The sequence below is a fragment of the Zootoca vivipara genome, chromosome 12 (assembly GCF_965207765.1).
Source record: "Zootoca vivipara chromosome 12, rZooViv2.hap1.1, whole genome shotgun sequence".
Classification (NCBI taxonomy): Eukaryota; Metazoa; Chordata; class Lepidosauria; order Squamata; family Lacertidae; genus Zootoca; species Zootoca vivipara.
Genome location: NC_142595.1, coordinates 36023610 through 36050196, shown reverse-complemented (window position 1 = coordinate 36050196; position 26587 = coordinate 36023610). Strand labels below are relative to the sequence as shown.

The 26587-nt window shown below is 48.8% G+C and overlaps 1 protein-coding gene across 2 annotated transcripts; it reads right to left on the bottom strand.

Annotated features, from left to right (window-relative positions):
* Positions 1-726: 726 nt before the first annotated feature.
* On the bottom strand, positions 727-26587 carry CYTH2 (cytohesin 2). 2 transcript variants are annotated; one of them, XM_088654922.1, is made up of 12 exons: positions 26455-26587; positions 22188-22335; positions 20249-20315; positions 18995-19113; positions 18620-18700; positions 16722-16834; positions 15620-15768; positions 15182-15293; positions 10354-10430; positions 9523-9594; positions 7879-8033; positions 727-4451 (listed from the first exon to the last, which is right to left on the bottom strand). In XM_088654922.1, coding segments are annotated over exons 1-12 (1182 nt in total). In that variant the 5' UTR covers positions 26456-26587; the 3' UTR covers positions 727-4363. The 2 variants fall into 2 exon arrangements, with proteins under 2 accessions (XP_088511048.1, XP_060137616.1); XM_060281633.2 differs by having other exon boundaries at positions 26392-26549.

Genomic DNA, 26587 nt, shown 5'->3' with positions numbered 1-26587 from the left:
ACAGAGCTGGTGCTCTGTAACAAAGTCCCTCGTCCTTTTGCCTGATGTGTGGCTATGCAGAGGGCCAACACCTGGCTGAAAGTAAACCCTGGAACGGCTGTTTCTCAGAGTCTGCTTCGCAGCAGGGAGGCAGAAGAGATCTTCTTCCTTTCCTCTCTCCCTGTTTGCTGCTACTGGAGCACTTCGAAGCACCAGTCTTCATAAGAGAGGATGGAGGGAAGACATCAGTGGGTGGGTGTGGTGAAGAGGACTGGGTAAATACACATAGGAGACTCACTCCAAATTTGGATTTGGAAATAAGATGAGCTATTCCCCAATTTTTATTTTGGAATGGGGGAGAGTGGAGCTCACCAATCACTACGCCAGAGAGGGGGTGAGGTTGTACATTTGCTGGGCCCCCTAAACCAGCTTACTTTCTCAGTTAGATCCCATTGGAAGAGCTTGTTCTCTCAACCTTTGATTCAAGGGTGGGAAACCTTGACGTTGTTGGACTTCCAACCCCCATCACCTCCAGACCATTGGCAGTGCTGGCAGAGGCTGATGAGAGGTGAAACCCAATGATATCCTGTGGGGCCACAGGTCCCCCAGTCCAGCCCACGTTTAGCTGCACCCGCTGTTCCCCAGATTGGGAAAAATGATTCAGTCTCCCCCAACTGTGTGCAATTGCTCCATCTTGGCTCTTTCAGGTTCAATTAATACTAATAATAAAGACTCCTGCAACACATAGACAAGTCTGCAGTGTTTACATATCATCCAACGATGCATACATTAAAATTTAAATAATAATTAACATTTTTTTCTTTTTTAAAAAAGAGACATTGTCATCATAAAAGGAAATGGATTTAAAAACAAGAAAAAATGCCCACTTTTCTTTCTTTCTTGTTCTGGAACAGGTAGGGGCTGTTATATTGCCCCCCACTCCAGCAACACAGGTATACAAATCCACAATGAGAAGTTTGCCATGGGAGGGGGTGGTAAGAGTAAAATTTTACCATTGATATTGCTGTAGAACTATTCCTCATCTTTCAATTGCACCAATTCTGGGCGTTGCCAGAGCTACCGTGTGAATAGCTTCTTGTAAAAGTCAAAAAATGAGATGATTTGGAGGCGGGATGAAGGTGGGGAAGAGAGAAAAGCTGTTTGCATGTAATGCTGGAGAGAAAACTAGCCACAAATGGCCAGAGAGAAAAACTGGGACTCGAGAGCCAAACTATAAGTGACATTAAATGCACCTTTATAATTAATATGCACACTTTAAAAAATGCAAACAGGCATGGTGATGGTGGTGAATAATTATTAAGATCGCAGTAGGGCAGGAGATGGAATATTTTCATTTTCTTGCTGCAGTCATGCTCATTAAAATGTGCAATGGGAGCTGCCATCCCAATGCAAACAGCAGCTTGGGCGGCACAATATTTTGCCAGGTGATGTGTCAAACTCCCCCTCCCTCCCTGCCTGCTGCAATCCTGATTAATTATCAGCACCCCACTCCAGAGTAGCCAATATTTGCATTTAGAAAAATGTGCCTCTTCAATGCAGGCACATTTAAAGTCAGGAGTTTTTCTCAGAACTAAAAGGGGACTATGGCAAGGCAGTGAGATCTAACAGGAAAAGGGCTGTAAACTTGGAATTTCCTAGAACTGGCTTCTAGTAGTATAGAATACAGGCTTCTAGGATTTCAGGGAAGAGTGGGCGACTGATGACAGCTGCTAGGATCAAAATTTCCAGGCGCTTTGGGAGCAATGAAATAATTTAATTGGGCAAGGGGAATGGCCTGTTCAGCAGAGTTAATTGTAAATATATACTTCCCATAAATTTGGAAAAGTTGAATTGAGAGAATAAAGACGGCTGGTTTGCCATCTTTAATATCAAGTGACCCAATTCAGTCAGTCAATGACACATAATTTCTATCAAGTTCTAATTAAACTTGGCCCTTACCATGTCATTTACACCCAAACGGAATAGCTCTCTCTCACACACCCATATTAACTGAAAATTAATACCAAACTGTTTTCTTTTCCTTGTCCTGCCTTGAATCCTTTTGCCTTTCTTCCATATGGAAAGAGTGGATCTCACTGTGACTGAGACCAAACTACGCCCCTTTAAAATCCAGGATGCCTCAAACCAGATCTACCTACGTTTCAAGTTTCAACTCAACAGGATTTTAAATGGCCGGTCCTAAAAAAATGCACTTCATCTCTGGCTTGCGGGTATTGCAAAGTTTAAAATGCTCACAGCAGAAAAAGACAAGGCCACACTCCTGTTGCAGTCAAAGACTTTTGCAGGCTCACAAGCACTCTGCAGCAAATCTCACCAGATCTTTGCAAAGGAGTTTATAAACTTTTGTTGAAAAGTGCTTCACGTGGCTCTAGCAAATAACACCTCAGGACCATAAGAAGTCCTGCAGGACCCCAGCTGCCACACCAAAGGGTTTGCCTGAGGCAAGTTAAGTGGTGGAAGACGAGATTTCTAGTTAGAGAGTTGTGGGACAAAGAGGTACAATGTCCCACCCAATAATTTAGAGCTTTATCTGGTTAGAAGCTGTAGAAGCTAGCTAGATCTCCAGCACATTCAAAAGGTCACTCTCTTTTACTCTGGGCTAATTTTTATGGAAACATCCCATCCTGGCCTCTGAGCTCATCAAGCACTTATCCGAGTTTGACTTCCTGCTGCAGGTATTGGGGAAGGTGGGGAATATCCAACATTGAACCATCCCGATTTTTCAGCCATGAGAGGTCAAAGTGTGTTCAGGGAATGCTCACCTGTTTTGTGTTATGGAAGAGCCTTTTGGTTTTAGACAGGAGTCCTAACCTCAAAGTAAACTGTTTGGGATGGGATGGGATGGGGGGGGGGAGAGAGGGAGGGAGAGGGAGTTGCTTCAAATTTCAGTTCATTTCAGGCAGAACTTTGGCATCAACCACTTCCACCATGTCGTCTCAGCACAGGAGAGGCCTTCTTACAGAGATCGCTGGTCTGAAGCCAAAGTTCCTTATCAGATTCCTCTTTCAAAGTTATGGAGACATTTGGGGGGGAAAAACTCCAGAGGGAAGCCCCAGATCTCTACCATCAAGTCAAAGTCTTTGAAAAGAGAAGGACTTTGGAGCAGGGAAAAGCAGAACTGATTTCACAGACAATGGTCCAGTTGCGTCTGCAAAGGTTTGTGAGTAGCAGCTCAATTTCTTGGAAATGGCAGTGACGGCAGTAAAGAGGGACTTGAAGGTTTCTTCCGACCCTGTCCCCTGGCTGTGAAGAATCAAGAGCTGTCAAGTTCCACAAATGTGCTGGCTATTCCTGCTGTAGAGGAATTGGGTAGTGTTTGAAATCGTGTCAGTGTGTGCGCGCATTGGTCTGTCTGGCTCTCTGCTGCCCCCTCCTGGCTGTCAGTTATGTTCACTTCCTTTCGCAGAGCAAATGCCAACTTAACGGGGGGGGGGGGGTATAGCAGTACAGCCCTTGGTACTTACTTAGAGGTTCAGAGCCGGAATACTGGGAGACACAGTGTAGCTGGTTTGGCAAGAGACTCTAAGGGACACCTTCAGGGAAATGGGTGTGGAACAGCTCTCCCGGAACTGTACCAGCACTAGAATGCAGGTGGGGGAAATCAGGGGACTGAATATTCCCCTGCAGTAAAAACAAAGAAGAAAAAACCTCCCCCTACAGAGAAAAACTAGCATATCAGAGAGAGATACTAGTTTACTCTTGCACATGCTTTGCTTAGGTGTGCAGGGTGCTGTTTTTATGCAGTTGGCCAGGGGAAATGTGCCATTTCCCGCCTGCATTTTGAAGTGGTACAGTCCCGAGAGAGCGTTCCCATCTCATTATTCTGAGCATGTAGACTGGCTCTAAAATGGGGAAGCATAAACAGGTATAATCGGAAGGTCCAATCAGGCGGGGGAACCTGCCCTTAATGTAGTCCCAGAGTGTCGCCCTCTCAGTCCAGGTGGGGTCAAGCAGCAGAGGGGGCTTCAAAGGCATCTGCCAGAGTCTGCTGGGGGCTAAGACAAGAAGCCGCTCAGAGAGGGAGAAGCCGGCCCCCCAAACAGGAAGGCCCTCTTCAGACTCTTGCAGAGCCCCTGGCGCAGACAGTTCCCAAGTTCATGCCCCCGTAGGCAAATCCTAGAAGGCCAAGTGGAAGCTCCGGAGACGTGAGCCAGGGGAAGGCGGGCAGAGGGCGTCGGGTGTGCTGGCATGCCATCAGGCTGGCAGAGTTGCGTGGTGGTCCAACGATCCAAAGGAAAAGGGGGCAGGGGGGTTGGCTGGCTGGTTGGTTTCATGGAGCTCAACGCAGGTGGGTTTGTCGGCAGGTCCTAGAGGGGATGCAGGAAGGAAGGGAGGAAGGAGGAGGGGCAGGAGGATCCCCGCTTCATGCCTGCTCCTGCTTCTGCTTCACCGAGATCCGTTTCTTGCGGGCGGCCAGCATCTCGTAAAATGGATCCACGCTCACAGCAGCCCTGGGAGGGGCAAAGGGAGGAATGGGGACAGGTAAGCCACCAATCTGGGAGTTGATGCGTGTGCATGCGGGGGGGGGGGGAGAAACCTCTGGCATTGCACGGCACTCTGCTCTGTCCCAGCTTGAAGCTGGTGTGTGGCACAGCACACCGTGTTTTGGATGGGTCAAAGGAGTGCTGGGATTGGTGGAGTCTGGTCCGTCAGGAAGAACAGAGCACTGCGCCAACCTTGGTCTGCTGCCAGCAACCTGTCCGTCTCTTTGCTTGCATTCCATGCAGCCCATAAGGCAGTGTTTCTCAACCAGTGTGCCTCCAGATGTTTTGGGACTACAACTCCCATCATCCCTAGCTAGCAAGACCAGTGGTCAGGAATGATGGGAGTTGTAGTCCCAAAACATCCGGAGGCACACTGGTTGAGAAACACTGCCATAAGGAACAAAATTAGGTAGCATATGGATCTTTGACAAGATAAGCATGAGAAACACTTAAGCGGGGCAGCGGTGGAACAGACTGCCTGAAGGAGATGTAGGAGATGGGATGAAGAGGAAATCGGAACACAGGCCAGACATGTGTCATTTGGGGAAAGCAGGGAGAAGCAGGAAACTATGGTAGGAATAGCCACAGCTGGGATGCAAGACTTCTGGTCTATTCCCTTCTTGGGAGAGGACTGTGATTCAACAGAGGAAATAAGGAAGCCCGGAAAGCCAGGATTCCTGGATTCTCTAGGCTAGGCCTGACGAACCTTTGACTCTCTAGATGTTGCTGAAATTGCAACTCCATCAACGGTGGCCACTGGCCCTGCTTGCTGTGGCTGATGGGAACTGCAGTTCAGCAACTTCTGGAGGGCCAGAGTCACTGTAACTGCTCCAGGTCAGTGGTCTGCAACTAGCAACATGAGATTGACCTACTAAGAGTAGTATAGAAACATTTGCTTAAAAGGAGTAGAAAGCTGGGGCGGGGGAAGGAAAAAAAAGAGAGAGGGTGCAATTATGTTTGTTGTGGTCAGAGCAAAAGAGGAACATTTTGAGAAATCTGCTGCCGATTTCTCAAAATCTGCAGGGAGCCTGTGAAGTTGGGGTTTTTCCAAGTAAGGGTTAGAATGGGTGACTCACAATCTGTGTTGCTATTTCCAAAACAGCAAATGCATCACCACCCACCCTCTTTAAGAAAGGAGGTGTCACGGCTACATTATTAACACAACCCTTCTCAAATTGACGCATCCAATTCTCATCCAATCAACCCCAAGTTTTCCTGCAATGCTGCTGCACATCAGATTTCTGAGGGAGATGCTTTAATTTCATTTTCATCTGAGAAAAAAAAATAGCTTAACCATCATTTAAAAGCTTTGTCCGACTCCCGATCTCAATGGCTGGGGGGAAATGAGAAAAGGAAATTTAAATGAATGTGTCAGTCTTGGGAGCAGCTCTTGGTTCGTAGCCCCAGGGTCTACCCGAAATGTACCAGTTCTAACTTGCTCAACTGCGATGGCCTTCTCCCTCCCTGCCTATAGGAATCCTTGCAGAATCCTTGCAGAAGGACCACATCTCAGCGGCAGAGCATCTGCTTTGCATGCAGAAGGTGTTGGGTCCAATCCCTGGCAACTTCAGATAGGGCTGGGAGAGACTCCCTGCCTGAAAGCCTGGAGTGTCACTGCCAGTCAGTGTAGGCAGTACAGAGCTAGATAGGCCAACCAGGGGCATAGCAAGGCGCCTTGACACCCGGGGCGGCAAATTGCCATGCACCCGGGGGGGGGGGGGCGACATTGCTACGTAACGACTCTAGCTACAAACTCTGGGAGGGGCGAGGCGAGGCTCCATTGGCTGCTTTACATGCCACTCAACAGTGGCAGGCGGGGCTGCGCATCGTGGAGCCTGATGGGGGCTGGGCCTGGCCTGGGAAAGTGGCCCACCCGCCGTAAAAGGACATACAGCTGCCGCATTGCCTTGTAAGGCAACACAACCCTATATGTTCTTTTACAGCGGGTGCACAAATTGCCATGCACCTGGGGGGGGGGGTCGCCGCTATGTAATGGGGGCCGTGGTATCACCGCCCCCCCGCGCTTCCAAAGCCGCGCGCCTCCAGCCAGAAACTCTGGGAGGGGCGAGGCGAGGCTCCGTTGGTTGCTTTACATGCCACTCAACAGTGGCGGGTGGGCTGTGCGTCACGGAGCCTGCTGTGGGCTGGGCCTGGCCTGGGGAAGCAGCGCACCCACCGTAAAAGGACATACAGCTTCCGCGTTGCCTTTTAAGTGTCACCACCCCCCAAGTGGAACTTCCCCAGGCCAGGCCCAACCCTCGGCAGGCTCCGTGACGCGTGGCCTTGGGGCCTCGGATCACTTGCCGCGGCCCGTCGGCGGCCATCGTCGGTGGAGGTGCCAAATTGTCTCCCCCCCTAAGTGGAACCCAGGGTGGCCCGCCCCCATCGCCACGCCCCTGAGGCCAACGGTCTGGTTCAGTATCAGGCAGCTTCCTACGTTCCCTGGGAATGTTAGATCTCCAGCAGCTTTGCCTCCCCTGAACATCACATCCCAAAAATTCTTAGGGAAAAGGCATCTCGTAAACCATGTCCATGATGCCAGGGGTGCCCTGAAAAAAGCTGGAGAGAGAACATCAAAAAGTGGACAAGGAATATATGTATTAAAATGCTGGTCTTTAAATAAGTGGCTTGGGACCCATGTTGCAGCCTGATCTAAGGTGGGTTGCGGCAGCATATAAATACCAGGGAGGTTCGCCTGGCACCTTCATTATATAATCTTTAGGCACCTGGCGAAAATGCTCCTCTTCAACCATGCCTTTGGCTGATTCATATTTACAGCCTTTTAAATGTGTTTATTTTGGGGGGGGGGTGGTATTGTTGGGTATGTTTCTGTTTCAACTATTTATTTGTGCTTTTACCTTATATTTTTACCATGTCAACCGCCCTGAGATCTTATGATGAAGGGCCAGGAGAGAAGAGTCTAATAAATAAAGAAATAAAAACAAAGAAGAAAAAAATGGGGGGGGGAATGGTCCCCGAATGCATTTTTTAATTAAAGCGGCTCCCCAAAAGGCTGAATTAAAAGATCAAGGTGCATTTCAGGTTGAGGCTAAGGATGGGCCTGGGGAGCCTAACGAGAGATGCCCTAGGATAAGTAAGGTCTAGAAATCTGAATGAGGTGTGTCAAATTCTCTGGAGGTGAGTGTGGTATCCAAGGTTTTAAGAAGGGCTGCAGAACCTATGGCTCCCCTCTAGGTATCTCAGGATGCTCAACTCTCATCAGCCCCAGCCAGCACAGCCAATGACCAGGAGTGATGGTAGCTGCATGTCCAGCAACCTCTAGGGGAGCACAGGTTCTCCATTCCTTGGCTAGAGATACAGGAAGAAAATTCTGTTGATGGGGGTAGGATTCCCAGGGAAACCCCCTCCCCCTGGAATGGTGCCTTATCCTCACTTGATGGATTTGATCCATTCATCCTTCTCCTCCTGCGTTGGCGCCGAAATGCGGTAGACCATGTGGTTCCCCTCGACCACACGCCCGTCTGCCTCCGTCTTGCAGGCCTTGATGAGCTGGCCCTTGTTGTTGGGAATGTAGAGCTCAAAGCAATTCTAATAACAAAGAAAAGGGAGGAGAGAGAGAGAGAGAGAGAGAGAGAGAGAGAGAGAGAGAGAGAGAGAGAGAGAGGGGGAAGTCATTGAGAATGGCTGGTGTCTGTGAGCAGCCTCACCCCCCGCGCCTCTCCAGCGGTTCAGAAAGAGGGCTGGGCAGGACACAGGAGGAAGAAGGCAGGTGGGGAGGCTGACCGCACGGGATCTCGCAACCAGCAAGTGGGCAGGAAAACATCATGGGATTAACGTTTTGTGTTTTCAAAAATTGGCAACCAAAATGGCCAAAGGCCTGGAAACGATGCCTTATGAGGAACGGCTTAGGGAGCTGGGTATGTTTAGCCTGGAGAAGAGAAGGTTAAGGGGTGATATGATAGCCATGTCCAAATATATAAAAGGATGTCATATAGAGGAGGGAGAAAGGTTGTTTTCTGCTGCTCCAGAGAAGCGGACACGGAGCAATGGATTCAAGCTATAAGAAAGAAGATTCCACCTAAACATTAGGAAGAACTTCCTGACAGTAAGAGCTGTTCGGCAGTGGAATTTGCTACCAAGGAGTGTGGTGGAGTCTCCTTCTTTGGAGGTCTTTAAGCAGAGGCTTGACAGGCATATGTCAAGAATGCTTTGATGGTGTTTCCTGCTTGGCAGGGGGTTGGACTGGATGGCCCTTGTGGTCTCTTTCAACTCTATGATTCTATGATTCATAGTCCCCATCTTTCCCACATATATTAATTTGAAAGAGTCTTTATAGGCTAACTATAGCTCAGCAGAAAGTATTGCATTGAATTCAGCTGTTAGCTATTCTCTGCAGGCCCTCCAGCTAGTGACAGCATATCTAGAATAAGCTGAGCTCAATCACAGTAATTTTGATCATTACACTTCAGATAATCACATTTCTTGAAGATTCCACCTAAACATTAGGAAGAACTTCCTGACAGTAAGAGCTGTTCGGCAGTGGAATTTGCTACCAAGGAGTGTGGTGGAGTCTCCTTCTTTGGAGGTCGTTAAGCAGAGGCAGGGGGGTTGGACTGGATGGCCCTTGTGGTCTCTTCCAATTCTATGATTCTATGCTGCTGTTACTATTAAGAGCTCCTCGCCATTTTCTGTGACAGCAGAAAGGCGGAATGGAAGTTCCTCCCCCACCCCACCAAACAAAGGAAAAGTTAAAGCAGCAATTTGGTAACATCGTTAAATTAACGAGAGAGTTAAAAAATAATAATGAAAACCGCAACTGGAACTTGAGTGTCATATAAAAGGAGCTTTGGGGATTTCCAGGAATGTGTTTGGCTGTGTAGTTCCTGGGGAAATTCCCAATGTGGCTTAAATGCATGAAATTTAAAGGAATCTTTTGGAATTTATAAAAAAAATAGAAGAAGAGGAATGAATAACAATTGCAATGCTGCAACCCAGTAGTTATGCTGATTTTCATGGGGCATCAAATAAAAGAACCATAGCCAAGATGCAAAAACAGCATACGGCAGGGCGAACTCACTGGTTTCCGAGGGTCTTCCACTTCCCGAATGCTCAGGTTCTCCAGAGGGATAATTCCTCTTGGTTCCTTGTCCTGTCAGCAGATTAAAGAGAGAGAGAGAGATGGAGCTGAAATGGAAGGTGTCTGGAACCTGAGCTGGGAAGGGAATGGAGAGGAGGACAAGGGCCTGATCCAAGGAGATTGGGGGGGGGAAGGGTGCAGCTCAGACCTCAGGGCTCCTCCAGCTTCAGCCCTCTGCCACTGCTAAAAACAAGCAGGGCTGGCACCTTCTTCAAGCATCGTAGCACTTGGCATGCCAGATGGCACCCCCGTTCTTTTATTTGTGGCCGAGCTTTTTTTTGGGGGGGGGGAATGTGAAGGGTGGTGTGTTTGTTGCTGGTTCTGCTGGCCCAGATGGGGCTGAACTTGCAAGACTATTCCCTGGGTCCTGCCCTCTCTCTGCCTGCATCTGAACTCTGGAGGAGCTGCCGTGCTCCGGGTTGGGGAATGGCCAAAGTTCAGCCGCAGAGCTTTATCTGCTTTGCAGGCAGGCAGGTCTCAGGTTCATTCCCTGGAATCTCCAGGGCAGGGCTGGGAATGTCCCCTATCTGAGACCCCGGAGAGCCCCTGCCAATCACGGTAGACAACAGGGAACTAGGTGGACCACAAGGTCCGATTCAGTAGAAGGCAGCTTCCCTCCAGTGCCCTCGGTCGCTGTTTCTCCCAACCCTGGCCGTTTGGCACTCTGGGGCGGCAGGTACTGCTCTGGGCTGGGGGGCTCTTGTGTGCCAGGTTGCTGGTTGAGGGTGGGAGCACGGGGTGGGAGCAGGCGGGGAGAGAAACCGTACTAACTGTTGTGTATTCAAAGTAATAGAGGCAGTTGTCAGTCAAGATGAACCAGCGTCTCTTCCACGTCTTCACTCGCCCTCCTGAAAGCAAAAGAGGAGGGGGGGGGAAAGGGATTTGTGCTCGCATTGATGCATTTTCATTTCCGCCGCTAACCCTTCCCCAACCGTGGAGCCTCAGGGGGCGGGAAGCCATGCTTACGGACAGAGCCAACGCAACGGAAAAGATTCAGCAGAAGTGTGAAAAGAAAAGGAAACAAAATAAACAAACAAAAAGCTGACAAGGGGAGGCAAACGACAAAGGGGGAATCTGAAAATGGGACCCCAGAGTGGCGAGAAGAAAACTCGCAGCAAACACTCAACGTAACCACAAAGCACAACTGCAAGCGTGGGAGGAAGTTCCTGTAGAACAGGCGTCTGTGGGATATATTCTTTCTTTCGTTCTCGTGTGGGTTTTGCTTTGCAAGCGCTGGGTATCCCAGCAGGCTACTTGGAGATGAAAGGGACCAGTGGAGGGCTTGTGGCTCGTTCAGCTTCCTCTAAGGCAGCCTTCCAGCAAGTTATGTCCTGCTGTTTTGCAACCGGGGGGGGGGGCAGGACTAGCTTTGTGGTGACCCCTCCCACCCCCCTTCAAAAAGAAAACAGAGCTGCAATTTGAAAAAAGGCATTTCTGCCTCTAGGCAAGGTTCTTCCGAAAGAGGAGGGAGAGGGCTTGCGAGCTTAGGATGCTTCCAATGTGATTTCAACCTCTATGGGAGGCAGATTCTGCTGATGAACTGGGTTCTCCTGAATAAACATCACTTTACATATCCAGTAAAAGGACTCCCGATGAGATGGACCTCCAGGGAACCACCACCAGTTTCAGCATGCAAGGCAAGCTTGAAGGCCAACTACTTCTACAAAGCTCAGACTTATCCCCAAATTCTCACTCCCAGATGCTTCCACAAAGCCAACAGACATTCCTGGCTTCAGGCAAGGTGAATATGCTTGCATGAGTGCACGTCTAGCTGGAGGTGTCTCAAATGTTTCAGCCTTTGGGGGGGGGCACTGATTTTGGGAAAAAATGCAGTTCATCCTCTTTTAAGCTCCCCATTTCGATCCAAAACAAACACACACTTCCCTCCATTCTGCTCCTCCCACCTTACCCATTAAGATAGTAGTCCTCTTTCAGATTCGGGGCCCCCTGTTAACATGGGACCCACTCTCCAGTTGTTTTCCTTCTTTTTCTTTTTAATAAACACCTCCCACTTTCCTGCTTCTCTCTAGGGTGACCAGATGCAAGGGTGGGGGGAGGCTCCTCTGCTTTTAACAGTTACGAAGAGGGTATTTCAGCTAGGGAGGTGAAGGCCTGGGGGAAAAAAAACCTGGGAAAATTGCCCTTCCATTTCCCCCACCCCTATTTGTTTCTGAAAAACTGGGTGCCTGTGAAATTTCTCAATTTCCCTTGCTTCCTTCCATGCCTTCATGGGTTAGGCTATGGGTTGCAGATATTCCTTCCCTCTTAGGGACCCTCAGAAGAGTGCTATTGGAGCCCCTCTGACCTCACATCCTGCTTTTCCACCATGGCCAATCAGATGCCTCTGGGGAGCCCTTAAGCAGGGCTTGAAAGCCACAGCCCTCCCTGGCTCTTGCTCCCTAGCTGTGGGTGCTTTGTGTCTGTGCCTGCAGGTTGCACACAGTCACCTTCTGCAACAAGTAAGTACTTAACAAGAGTTCTGCTGCTTTCAGGCCAGGATGTTGGGCTAGCGGGGCCTTTGGGATAGCCCAGCATCCTGTTTCCACAGGTAGGACAGGAGCACAATAGTTCTTGAAAATCAGAGCTGCCCTTTCTCAGCACCCATATGCTGAGGTGCAGCGACTTGAATGACACCCAGCCTTCCAAGGGGAGTCGAAGCACAGATTTATAGGAAGGCTTTATGATATTGGCAGCTTTATTTCCAATTTATTACCTAAGATCGGGCATCCCCAAACTTCGGCCCTCCAGATGTTTTGGCCTACAACTCCCATGATCCCTAGCTAACAGGACCCGTGGTCAGGGATGATGGTTATTGTAGTCCAAAACATCTGGAGGGCCGAAGTTTGGGGGATGCCTGCCTAAGATCCTCAGCTAACGGTGTTTCTCAGACTTAAGTCCCTGGCTGTTGTTGGACGACAACTTGCACCATCCCTAGCTAGCAGGACCAGTAGCCAGTGATGATGGGTGTTGTAGTCCATCAACAGCCGGGGACCAAAGTTTGAGAAACACCCTATTAAAAGGTATGGGATACCTGTCCTTCACTGCATCTGGCCACCCTCTCTCTGATCTTCTCTCTGTCAGGATGCCACTACTGAGACCTGCTTTAGGTCATGGTGTGACCCATTTGTGGGTCCTCCTGATCGACCCGGCTGAAGATGAATGCATGAAGATGTGTACCCCTTCCAGTCAACAAAGGAATCCAAGTTCCATATTTAGTCTTCCATTCCTAGCCCACTGAATCTGTCCCTGAGCACCCAGCACAATTAGTTCCCACCCACCCACCCCCGGCCTCCCCTCCAAAGAGCACCAGGCAAACCAGCTCTCGGCGGCAAAGCGAACATGCCCCCCTCTTCTCACCTACCTCCTGGGTTGGGGGGCAGAATTCAGACAGTGGAACAAATGTAGTCCGCGCCGTGGGACGGTGGAGGAGAGAGGGGGGTCAGGGCAGCAGTGGTGGGGAAAGAGGGGAGAAAGAGAGGTGGGGACCGGGGAGTCAGGATAGAGAGAATGGGGGTGAGAAAGAGAGAGAGAGAGAGAGAGAAAGGAAGAGGAAGAGAGAGGAAGAGAAGGAGAGAGAAAGAGAGAAAGGAGAACAAGTTACATCAACATAAGGTAGAAGTACATGGTCAAATCAAAAATCCTCCGACACAGACACAGGCATTTGGGGGCATCAGGAGTGGGGTGGGAGGGGCAGGTACAGGGAGGAAGGGCTTAAAATTGTATTGGGGTGGATATAAGGTGATGGGCATCACTTGGCTAAATAATGTAGACCCCTAAACTCTGGCACGTCACAGGAAAACCTACTGCTAAAGTGTAGATGAGGTTGGCATTAGCGATTGTAGGAATGGTTTTCCAAAATAATCAGCCTCCGCAGGGAGCTGTGGAAAAGCTGCGGTGGATCTTGACATCTTAACCAGGCCAGGGATCGGTGTTCCACTTCCTCCTCCTCTTTCTTTTTTTAAAAAAGGTGTGTACATTATGGGGGGACCTTTTGTGTGGGGAGTGAGGGGGTTCCCAAAAAATAACACTGCTTTCTTCAGGTGCCTCCATCTTGAAGCCGTGTTGATTCGGCCTCTTAACACTTCTCCTCTTTGCTCTTGATTGGCTGGCCTCTAAGCCAAGGGCAGCCAATGGGCAACTGTATTGTACTAGGGGACCCCCCCCAATATCAAGGGCAGAAGAAAGGAAAGGAGGATGTGGTGGTAAATGAAACTTGGCTTCCATGTTGCCCTCTACTCTGAACAGGAGGTGGCTGAGGTGGAAAGTCTGCCCTCACTGAAGCTGCTCTAAGTTTAGAAGAGCAGGGTCAAGCACAGCCAGCCTCACACCAATCCCCCCCCCCCCCCGTGGAGGACAGCAGATGGAGGTCTTGAATAGGGGCTCCCACAAGTCAGGACCCAATATCTCACCTCCTATGCCGTGCCACCGCAAAGCTGCCACATTATGCTTCTGGACAGCAGTAGCAGCCTATTCTGGACACTTAAATCATCTCAAGGACCAATTGCAGCCTCACCGGGCTGTGTAAGGCCCTGGCCTTCAAGTCTTCCACCTGAGTTACTTGTTTCTGGTGTGAGGATACGGCATAAGCTCCTTCCCCCCCCTTAGATAAATAACCCCATTTCTGACACACACCGTCTGCTGCTCTGAAACGCAATCCTTGCCCACTTGTGGCTGTGCATCTATTACAGGGCTGCTTGGACCCATGCTCTACAATTCAAGCTCTGCAATGGCATCACCGTTTTGGGCGCGCCTCACCCACAGACAGCTCAGGACTTGGGAAGCTGCCCGAGGCAACAGATCCAGCAAACAGTGTGTCTTGGGACTACAGAGATGTGATTTGTTTCCTGGCAGACGTTATTCTGGTGGGAATTTCACTAGTAACCCCTAACTCGATTCTGGGAACTTATTATGATTAAGGAGCAGAAGAATGTCTGAATATGGGACCAGATTTAGGCTTCAGCATTCTGAAAATCCCATAGTTGTGGTGGTGGTGTTGTTGTTTTTTAAAGAAGGCCACTTTCAAGCGCTTCAGGTTGGCTTGAAAACTTATCCACAGCCACTGGCAAAATATTAAGATGCCAGAGAGGAGGTTTAAGAGACATTTCAGTAGCCGAAGGAAGCGAGGTTTCAATGGCTCGCGATGACTTCTCCCTACTTTTAGAGGGATTCCGAAATCCCAGCAGACCCCTCTCATCATCCTTCAGAGGAGATCCACCTCAACGAGGAGCTGGGGAGGGGGAAGGGAAGAGGAGGGAGAGGATCCCGGTTTCCGCCCGATCCTTGCAATCCGATGAGCAGTGAGTCCAAACGGGTGGTTATGTATTTGCTGGTGGGGTGGGGGGAGGGCTACTGGGGTGGATTTCAGGAGGATCCCTTTGATCTGATGAAGAGAGAGGTCATGCTTTAAATGACACAACAGGCGGGTGGGGGGGGGAAGAGAGGAGAGCGCAGAGACGTGCAAAGATCGCGGGGGGAGCGGGTAGCGGTGGTGGTAGGGGGAGGGCAAGGGGAAGGGTAGCGGGGAACGGAAGGGGGGAGGAAAGAGACCACAGTATTTAAAGGGAAGGGTGGTGGTGGTGGTGGTGGGGGCACCTCTCACCCAGCTTGAGGAGCCAGCCCTCGCGGTCAGGGTTAAAGAAGGTGTGGGTCAGGTCGTTCCCATCGTCCTCGGGGATCTTGAAGGGCTCGTTGCGGATGCTGTCGTACAGATTCTGGGGGGGAAGGGGAGGAGTTACAGGCAGGATACAGCCCTTCCCAAGGCAGAGAGAAAGGGTGTGTGTGTGTTTTCAGTACAACACTGAGACCACCAAAGATACAGCAGAGAAGACAGAACACCAGGTAGAAAAAGTGCTCACGACAAAGGGCATTTTTTTCAAATCAAGGTGGTCAAGGCGTCTCACGAGCAGGCGCAGGATTCCTGAGTGGTGAAGATGACCACGACGGCCTCCCCTTCTCCCAGAACAACGCCCAAAGAACAAAGCAGCAGGCCCATTGAGCCCCCCCCCCCGACCCCCTTCCCCTCCGGCAGGCTTCTCACCCGCAGCAGCTCCTCAGGCAGGTCCCCTCCGTCGTTGATGCCGCGGTTCATGGTGATGAACCTCTCAACGGTGGGCTTGTCGCGGACGTTGGGATTGTGGAGGCTGGTATTGAGCATGATTACGGCGAAGGAGAGGACGTAGCAGGTATCTGAGGCAGGGAGGGGAAAGGACAGAAGGAAAGGACTCAGCACCTGCCTCGGCACGTCCGTCTTGTGCAGCTAATTCTGCTTTAGGGCGGGGGTGGCTAGCAGCCAGGCTGCCTTGCTCCCCCGCCAAGGCCCTGCTGATTTAGGTCGAAGCGGCAAAATTTATAGATAGATAAAACGGCGCAAACAACTATTTGTACTGATTTTTAATTGTATGCTTGTTGCTTCCTTCATTTCTTGTATACCGCATTTCATCCATCTGAGCAAAACAGAAGATGATAAAATACAATAGGAAATAAAGGAAGCAATAAGAATTAAAAACTGTACATCTCATTACAATTGCTACCGCAGGCCAGAGAAATCTTTTAAGTAGTCTGCCAAGACTCTCTAATTTTTGCAGTGGTCCCTAGCATAATAAAAGCTTTAATTGTACGAAATATTTGTGAGCGATGTCAATTAAAGCTGATTGTTCTGCAGCTCTAACAGTTTTCTGACTGATTTCTGTGCTGATCCTACATCAGGCATCCCCAAACTGCGGCCCTCCAGATGTTTTGGCCTACAACTCCCATGATCCCTAGCTAACAGGACCAGTGGTTGGGGAAGATGGGAGTTGTAGTCCAAAACATCTGGAGGGCCGAAGTTTGGGGGTGCCTGTCCTACATAATACAGGGCAGGCAGTGCAATTGCGGATGGTTCTACTTCTGTCCTCAGCCAGAGTTTCCTTGGTTTGGATCTGTTTGGCTTGTTTCCCAGCTTGTGCAAAGAGAGGAGCAAAGCAGCAGCAGGCAGGTTAAGTGAAGGAGGCTCGTTCCTCTCTTGTCTTATTAAGCCAAGATAGGATTGCCTGAATGTGATCAGCGTAACTGAATTTATTTTCCATCCCAGAGAACATAGGAGCCCCACGGTTCCCAGCACCAGATAAGAGTTGCATTCCCCTTTCCAGAGAACCCAGTACCTGTGGACTGAAAGACCCCCGGGTTGCACAGGCAATACCGCTGGGCAAAGGCCTCCATCATACGGTCAATTTTCTGGGCTTCTCCTGGCAGTCGGAAACTCCACAGGAATTGCCTAGGTTGGGTTTGGGGGGGGGGGAGATGATGAACAGACAAAAGAATGATTTCAAGGTTGTGGGTTTGAGCCCCATGTTGGGCAAAAAAGATCCCTGCATTGCAGGAGGTCGGACTAGATGACCCTCGTGGTCCCTTCCAGCTCTACAATTCTATGCTTCTATGCCTACTCCGTTAAATACTGTGCCTATACTTATTCTCTGTATGTGATATTTTGTAATTTTGGCCATGCAAGTTAATGCAAATACAGGTGAAACTCGGAAAATTAGAATATCGTCGAAAAGTGCATTTATTTCAGTAAGGCAACTTAAAAGGTGGAAGCAATATATGAGATAGATGCATGACATGCAAAGCAAGATATGTCAAGCCTTTATTTGTTGTAATTGTAATTATTTGTCGTTAGACGGGTCAATTATAAATGGAATGTAATTAGTGAAATGTAATAGCGATGTTTATTTTTGTATTATTGTAACTATTTGTTTTATTACTGTGGAATTTCCAAAAGAAAGCATTTGTAAAAATTAAAAGTAAAATAAAAAATAATAAGTTGCATTACTGAAATAAATGCACTTTTCGACGATATTCTAATTTTCCGAGTTTCACCTGTATAACAGAATGGACCTCCAGGACAGTGTTGTAACTGACGACTTTCTAGCCCCTTTCTATCTCTATTACTGTGATTATTTTGTGTGTGTGGAGGGAAAAATTGTTGATGAAAAGAGGTGCCTGAACGCCTCCTTATGGTGCCTTTCATTTGCAGCTTTCCTGTGGTGAAGCAGCTTTCCAATGAAGGTGCCCAATAATAGTCACATGCAGCTAACAGAATTCTGTGTACTGGGTATAAAAACGCTGTGCTCAAGGAGAATGGGAGGGACACACAACTACGCAGGAGGTTTCTCTCTCTCATAGATAAGGCTGCACACCCAGCATGCATTTCAAGCACATGACTTCCCTCAAGGAATGCTGGGAACTGTAGTTAAGGGTGCCTGGAATCGTAGTTCTGTGAGGGGGTAAGCTACAGTCCCCAAGAATTCTTGAGGGAAGTAATGTGCTTAAAATGTATGGTGTGTACAAAGCTTGAGCATACAAGGACCCCTTGTATGACCCCTTGGCAGGGGGTTGGACTGGATGGCCCTTGTGGTCTCTTCCAACTCTATGATTCTATGTCTTCTTTGCTTGTGGCCACGTGGTGTGTCTGTGGGAAGGCAACCATTACACTTGGGATTTACAGGTGAAACTCAGAAAATTAGAACATTTCCGAAAAGTGCATTTATTTCAGTAATGCAACTTAAAAGGTGAAACCAATATATGAGATAGATGCATGACATGCAAAGCAAGATATGTCAAGCCTTTATTTGTTGTAATTGTAATTATTTGCCGTTAGACGGGTCAATTATAAATGGAATGGAATTAATGAAATGCAATAGCGATGCTTATTTTTGTATTATTGTAACTATTTGTTTTATTACTGTGGAACTTCCAAAAGAAAGCATTTGTAAAAATAAAAATAAAAAAATAATAAGTTGCATTACTGAAATAAAGGCATTTTTCGACAATATTCTAATTTTCCGAGTTTCACCTGTATTTTTGAGGCAGAGGAACAGAGCCAAGAGTGGCCATCTCTGGCTGAGGAAACCCCACTTTGCTGGTGCCATTCCTGCCTCCGCCCCCCCCCCCCCGCACAGGAAGGGGGAAGGCAAGAGCCTGCAGCTAAAAGGCTGGGAGACCTACTCCAGCAGGCCAGGGCTCCCTACTCTAGAGGAGGGCTGAGGATTCCCAGACTCACCTGAGTGCCTGCACAAGGTTGAGGTCCGTAAATTCGTGCAAATCGACAAAGGCGTGGAGTACCGCGATATTAAAATCCTCCCTGAATAAAAGGTGGAGAGAGCTACAGTTAAGACCTCCCCTTTCACCTGTGTTCGAAAGTAGCAAAAGCCACACCTCCACCCTTCTCCTCTTGACTCTCCCCCCTTTGAACCCACACTCTTGTTTCTCTCTTGCTGACTACACTTCTTCTGCTAGGCGAAGCTACTTCTCATCCCATCCCTATGATCCTTTCCCAGGTCCTGGAGACTCCAAAGCTCCTCCACCACCACCACGGTGGGTTATAAACGGTCACTCCTTTGAGGCTAACCCTCCCACATTCCCCATCCCTTCTCACCGCTCGCCCAGGTAGTCGCCAATGGCCGTCTTGTTGAGTCCTTCCCCTTTGTAGAGGAAGCGGGCAATGTCCTCGGGGGTGGAGCGCAGCAGTTCGTTTTCCACCAGGAACTGGATTCCCTGCAAAACAACAACAAAGTAGCTGAGAACTGTAGGACCCAGAACTCAAGCATGCCCCCAACCTAACAAAACATTTAAGTCATAGAGATACTTCCCAGAGAGTACTTGGGAGGACTGGCTCCCTAACCCACCATATTGCAATTCTGAGGCAATTGCAGAGAACTCAGGATTCACAATTCTCCTGTCCAGCAAAAAAGAAATGAAGTTTTTGCTACCTTTTCACAGGACTCCAACTCCCATCAGTCCTTGCAAGCATGGCCAATGGCCAGGGATGGTGGGAACTGTAGTTCAGCAACATACAAAGGGCCACATGTTTCCTATGCCACAAACCCCAGAACAGAAGCAGACAACCTGCACCCCTTGGCCTAATTTCAAAAGCGGTCATTTCTGACCTCTGGCAAGTGTCCATTTCCTGTCAATCCACTCAGGAGGGAGGAGAAGCCAGGAGAGGGGGAAAGAAAGGGAGGAGGGGGCAGAAAGATAGCAGAGGTGGTGGCAGAGAGCGGGGGGGGGGAAGGACTCCATCCCACTTGCCCTCAATTACTATGCAGTTCTTGAGAGATTAGCCCCCACCCACCCACCTGCCTATCACATGCCATTTATGACTTATCATTTCCTGAGGCGACTCTATGAGGCGTTTCCGGACACAATTCAAAGTGTTAGTGCTGACCTTTAAAGCCCTAAACGGCCTCGGCCCAGTATACCTGAAGGAGCGTCTCCACCCCCACCTTTCCGCCCGGACACTGAGGTCCAGTGCCGAGGGTCTTCTGGCGGTTCCCTCCCTGTGAGAAGTGAGGTTACAGGGAACCAGGCAAGAGGGCCTTCTCGGTAGTGGCACCCGCCCTGTGGAATGCCCTCCCACCAGATGTCAAAGAGAAAAACAACTACCAGACTTTTAGAAGACATCTGAAGGCAGCCCTGTTTAGGGAAGCTTTTAATGTTTGACAGACTACTGTGTTTTATTATTTTGTTGGAAGCCGCCCAGAGTGGCTAGGGAAACCCAGTCAGATGGGCGGGGTATAAATGAATGAATGAATGAATGAATGAATAAATAAATAAGCCTGATCAATGTCAGAATCCTGACATATATTTGGTACCAGAAACAGTCACTGCATGCACGCCCCCAGCCACCTACTTTTTTGGGATCCATGTTGAATTTCTTGCGGCCCATCCCCATCTTCCGGTTTCTCTGAAGCGTTTTACTGTACAAGACAAGGAAGTGCACCCATCATTCCTTTGGCCCTTGAAAGAACAAAGGGGCTGCAAACCTCTAGAATCAAGTGGAAACTCTGGGGAAGTGTACATGCCACACGTCCTTCTGAGACTCTGCACCATCGCAGACTGCAGGTGTGCGGTGGGCTTGCAGGTCTGAATGTTTCCCCTAGAAAGCAATGTTTCAGGGAGACAGCTGGGTCACAACCTTATTCTGTCCTGGTAGAAACGTCCAAACATGGCACTTCCCACCTGCACTCCAAAAGTGGCACTGCCAGTCTCAGAAGGATTGTCTCACATGCTTACCCCTAAGCGTTCAACCAGACTCTAAACGATGGATTATCAGAGGTGACACTCTTTACCATGACAGGCATAGTAGCAGACACTGAACCATCTCTCGGAAAATGAAATAAGGTGGTAAGAACAGCCTTGTGCCACAGCCAACCAAAGATCTATTATGGCCAGTGCCTGGTTTCCAACACTGCCTGCCTGGCAGTTCACAAGCCCTTGCAAAAGTGGCGAAGTTCACAAGCACTTGTAAATGGCAAAATGGAACCAGCGAACTCATTTGCCTCCAGCATCTGGCCTCATTTTTTAAATATATATATATATATAAACATAATGGATAATGGTTGTTGATAGGATTACCCTCTGTTACTCATTAAGCAGGGAAGGGAAGTTCTAACTTGAGGCTGGCATTGACACGGGAGGAATCAGGATGTGTTCATATCATGGTCAACATGAGGTTCTATGGGACACTCTACAAGGAGGTACATTTTCCCCATCATGTACCTTGCATAGAACAGGTACTGTAGCCCAAGGGTTTCTGGGATATTTCTCTGATAGTTTAACATGGTCTCTAGCAGCTGTTGGAAAATAAGAGAGGAAATCTCCTACACAAACAAGTATTTATTGAGGATAGTGTTTTGAATGAATAGGAACCCCTTTTCAATATAATATAAACATACATTTATGTTTGTGAAGCTCAGTAAATGCATTTCTGCACACCTGGAGGCCTCTCCACTCCTGGTTTCAATTAGGGCTGCAACCTAATCAAAGTCTCATTTTAATTCATTAATCACCTGAGTTTTAGCTGATTAATTGACTAAGCTTTTAATTACATTTGCATATGGGGGAAACAATTATTTCTGAGGCAAAGACGTACGTGTGAGCGGAGGAAAGCTTTCTTTAAAGATGGTTGCTTGCCATCTGCAGTATTTTTTAAAAAACCTCTTGTGTATATATACACACACACACACACACACACACACACACTTAAATATATGCTGCCCGATTCCTAAGGGACATCCTTTTGGTCAACTGACAGTTTGTTTTTTCCAACATGGAGTAATCTAACTGATTAATGGATTAAATGCTGCAAGAAAATCCCAGGCAATCAAAGAAAGGCAGGCAAGGAGGTATTGGGATTAGCACATTCTGAGCTTGAATGCAGATGCTGCAGGAATGAGGTTAGTTGCTGCCAGAAAGGCTTGCTCTGGCACCATGATATAAACAACATTCTGAAAGTGGCCACTCTCTGTACTGCAGCCCTCCAGGTGTTATTGCACTCCAACTCCCATCAGCTTCAACCAGTGTTGCTGATGGTCAGGGATGATGCAAGTTGTAGTCCTGCAGGATCTGGAGTGCCGCAGGTTCCCCACGCATATTGTTAAGGAATCTCTGCTTAAGGAGACTGCTTCATACAGCCAGACCATTGGTCCATCTTGCTCAGTACTGTCTACACTGACTGGCAACAGCTCTCCAGGGCTTAAGGCAGCAAGCCTTTCTCAGCCCTATCTTGAGACACTGGGGCTGGAGCTCTACCAGCCAGCTGCCGCTTGTAAAAGAAGGAAATCCCTCACCTTCCTTCATTGGCTTCCAGCCCCTCCACCTCATTCATGGCTTCACTGAGCTCATCTCGCAGCCGCTGGATTTCCACCAGGAGCTCCTGCTTCCGCCGGCGGATGTTGTCCAACTCTAGCCTCTCCTCTGGCGTCAGGTCTGGAGGCACTGGGGCAGGGGGAGAGAAGATGGGAAGAAGTGTAATATTCTAGCCATTTTGATCGCACACCCTGCTGGTGGCAATGGAAGCTGCAGCATGGAGGTGAGCACCAAGTCAGAGGATACAATGGGCACACAGTCAGCTTTGCACCCTGGAAGACCAGTGTTAAAAGTCAAGCAGGGAGCCTATGCTAGTCGAGAAAGGCTCCCCACTCCTCTCCCTAACTCACAGAGGGCAATGGGGTGCAGAGCAAGTGTATCCCCCCCCCACACCGCTATCTCTCGTGGTGGGAGGGATCAGAATGCCCGGATAGGGTCTGAGGCAGATAAGTATGGTAAAGAAATAGAAAAAGCATAGAAAGGGGTTCCATGTGGCAGGTTAAAAGGGGGCCCCTGACCATCAGGTCCAGTCGTGCCCGACTCTGGGGTTGCGGCACTCATTTCGCTCTATAGGCTGAGGGAGCCGGCGTTTGTCCGCAGACAGCTTCCGGGTCTTGTGGCCAGCATGACAAAGCTGCTTCTGGCGAACCAGAGCAGTGCACGGAAACACCGCTTACCTTCCCACCGGAGCGGTCCCTATTTATCTACTTGCACTTTGATGTGCTTTCGAACTGCTAGGTGGGCAGGAGCTGGGACCGAGCAACGGGAGCTCACCCCGTTGCAGGGATTCGAACCGCCGACCTTCTGATCAGCAAGCCCTAGGCTCTGTGGTTTAACCCACAGCGCCACCTGGGTCCCTTATGTGGCAGGTTAGAGGGAACTAATACTTTAGATGGTTCCTGGGATTGGCGAAGAAGGAAGAACTGCCCCTGAAGCGGAATGGGAAAAGCTGAACAGGGTGGGGTTTCCATTTCTATGTCTACTGTACAATCCTATCCTACAGAAACCACTTTGACATATAAGCAGCACATAAATAAATAAATCTCACTTGGAAGTGCCAGTGAGTTCACTGGTAAGTTAACTTTCAGATAGGACTGCAGCCTTCCAGATAGGACTCTCAGTCCAAAGGATGGCTTTCCCCCATTTGAACCTACCCAGACCCTTCTTTGCATGCCACTTCCAGGGAAGGTCTAGAGCAGGCATCCCCAAACTTCGGCCCTCCAGATGTTTTGGACTACAATTCCCATCACCCCTAACCACTGGTCCTCTTAGCTAGGGATCATGGGAGTTGTAGGCCAAAACATCCGGAGGGCCACAGTTTGGGGATGCCTGGTCTAGAGGATGGTGACAAGAAAATGGGTCTTTTCTGCAGCAGTCCCCCATTTATGAAATGCTTTCCCCAGGGAGACCTGCCTGGAGCCAACCTTGTTATTGTTTCAGCACCAGGCAAATGTGTTGTTTCAGCACCAGGCAGCGGACAGCACCAACGATACGATATTTTACTGTTACATCTTTTTTAAAATAACGTTGCTACAATTTTATCATTGTATTTATTACTTTGGCTTCTTTGGGATTTCTTCAGTAGGAAGAGATGTATGGATTTAATAATCCTAAGCCCTCAAGAGTATTCTCTGGATCGGACAAAGCTTGTCACTGGAGAACACACATTCAATTAACTTATTACCACCTCCATCACATTAATAATGATCCCTATTTAGTAAGGACTGAGGAGTGAAGTGTGATCTGAGTCAGTGGCCGCAAACGTCTGGATGTGGAGGGTGATGGTGCTTCCAGTTTCATAATGTGGTGTAGCAATCAAGAGATGGACCTGTGAATCTCCCTCATTCTCCAGTCTTCAATATGAGGATAGCAATACTAGACCACATACCACACAAGATAGTTGCAATGCCTGTTGCTGCCTGTATAGGCCCAAAGTATCAAACCACAAAAGGGGCTGGCCATTGCATGATTCACGCCCCTGGGCCTGTCTCCTTCCTAATCTGTCTCTGGCGGTAATCAGGGAAAGAAGTTAGTAATTCATCCCTGTCTCGGAGTTGGGTGTGACTGGGTCATCCAAACACTCCCAATACCCAGATGTGGGTATTGACAGATGTGGCAAAATTACCTGTCCTCAGATGAGACAGCATGGTGTTGCAGTTAACCTTAGGACTAAGAGACTAAGAGACCTAGGTCACTCCCTGGGTCTTTGGGCCACTTACTATCTCTCAGCCTAACCTACCTACAAAGGTGAAAATAGGTGCATGTGAAAGAGAACTAGGTAGGCTGCCTCAAGCCCTTTGACGGGAAGATAGGATATTAAATAAATAAGGTTTGCATGAGCTGCTTGCTCCATGATGGCTTCCTTTGAAACATTTACTTATTTATCTTATTTGTATCGGCTGCACAATAACGTAGTTCTCTGAGTATCTCACAAATATAAAAATGAAACTATCAAAAAAAACCCAGCTGCAGCGTAAGCATTTCCAGCAGAGAAAGACCTAAAAGAAAAGCTGCGGCATGACACACTATGAAAAAGCAGTGGGATAAAGCAAGACCGCAGGTTTAAAAAGCCTGGGAGGATAAAAAGTCCTTCACCTGGTTCTGAAGAAACCATAAGGAAGGTGCCAGGCGGGCTTCTCAGTAGAGGCTACCCCACAACCAGGACGCCATCACCAGGGAGACGGACTCTCCTGAGTAGCCTCACTTAGCTTGGGCCACATTCACACCACACATGTAAAGTAAAGGAGTGCGATGCTACTTTAACCTGCCATGGCCTCCCGCAAACAACCCTGGGAAGTGTAGTTTGTTAAGGGTTGCTGAGAGTTTTCCAGAGATCTCCATATTCCCCTCGCTGAGTGACAATGACCAAAGTTTCCTGTGAAGAGGGAATGAGTTACTGGGAACTGTTGCTTTGTGAGGGGATTATGGGAGATTTCCTAACAACTCCCAGCAACCAGCAACAAACTACACTTCCCAAGATTCCTTGCAGGAGGCCATGACTGTTTAAAATATGCATCATAGCGTTCTAAATGTGTGGAGGGGATGTGGCCTTGGAGAGGACCCTCAGAGCAAGGGAGGTACACTTGGCACAGCAACTCTTGCAGAATAGTGGTGTGTATGCCACAGATAGCCTTTTGAGATAGGGTTGTTCTTATTCTTAAATGCAGTAAAACTAAGCTTCTTCTTCTTTTTACCTCTGTGTTTGTAGTGCAAACTGTGCCTTGATTTTTAAATTAAATTCATTTCAATTAAAAGCGGCGGGGGAGGGGGGAGGGATATGTTCATTATCTCTCAGGAGCTGCTGGGGGTGGGGGAAGAAATGCGCTGCAAGGGAACCTGAGGTGACACAAGTTCAGAAGCACTTACATAAACTCCCGAGTGCAATTAATCAGCGGCACTAATAATTAATTAATTGTGCTCACATTGAGCTTTCATCCAACACTGGGTTCACAAAACAACTTCAATAAAATAAAATAAAGAATCAATTTATTGTTCTTGGTAATAATGATGCCTGACCTTCCTGTGCACTGCAAATAAAAGGCAGCCCCTCCAAGAGATAAGATCCTCTCTGACTCATTTTGCAAATATTCCTCCACCCCCGCAGAATGTTTAGCCCCGGGACACAGACACCCCTCCCCCAATAAAGAGAAATGGTACAGACCATTACTTAAATTACTGTAACTTTTTTTTTAGTCTTCCCTCCTCTGCCAACGGAAATGGCTCTGCCGGTTTACGCCACCCCCCCCTCAGCCAAATGGTACGGCCCACACACACCCCTCCTTTCATTGTAGTAGGTACTCCCAGCTGTTCACGGCAATGGTACATCCCAATTTCCCCCACCACCACTAGAATGGTACAGCCTTAAAAAAAAACCCCTCCGCCCTGTCAATCGAATGGTATACATCGGGTATGGGTCACGTCAGGCGTCCTTCACCAGATCCATACAATTTTCATGTCTCCCCCTTAAATAAAATGAGATGGCCCACTCGCACATCTCTCCCTGTCACTGGTATGGTTCAGCCCAGCCCCACCCCTCTTTGTAAGGGATCGGCCCCGCCCCCTAGTCCTCTTGCTCAGAATGGCTCGGCCCGCCTACCCGCTTTTCTCATTGTAGCTACTGAACGGGTCTCCGCCTGCCTCGCCCTTGTTTAAGCTTCCCCGTGGCCGGGTCTCGGGGATCCCTACCATAGATGCCGTCCTCCATGGTGACCAGAGTGCCCCTAAAGGGGAGAAATGAGAGCTCCTCACTTTCTCCGTGTCTCCTTTCTTCGGGGCTCCCAACGGCTGCGCCTTCCTCCCGCAGCAGCCTGGTCTTGCACTGAAAGGAACGTTCCGCCCCGTGCGAAGGGCGTAGCCAATAGGAAAAGAGAGACTCCGCGGA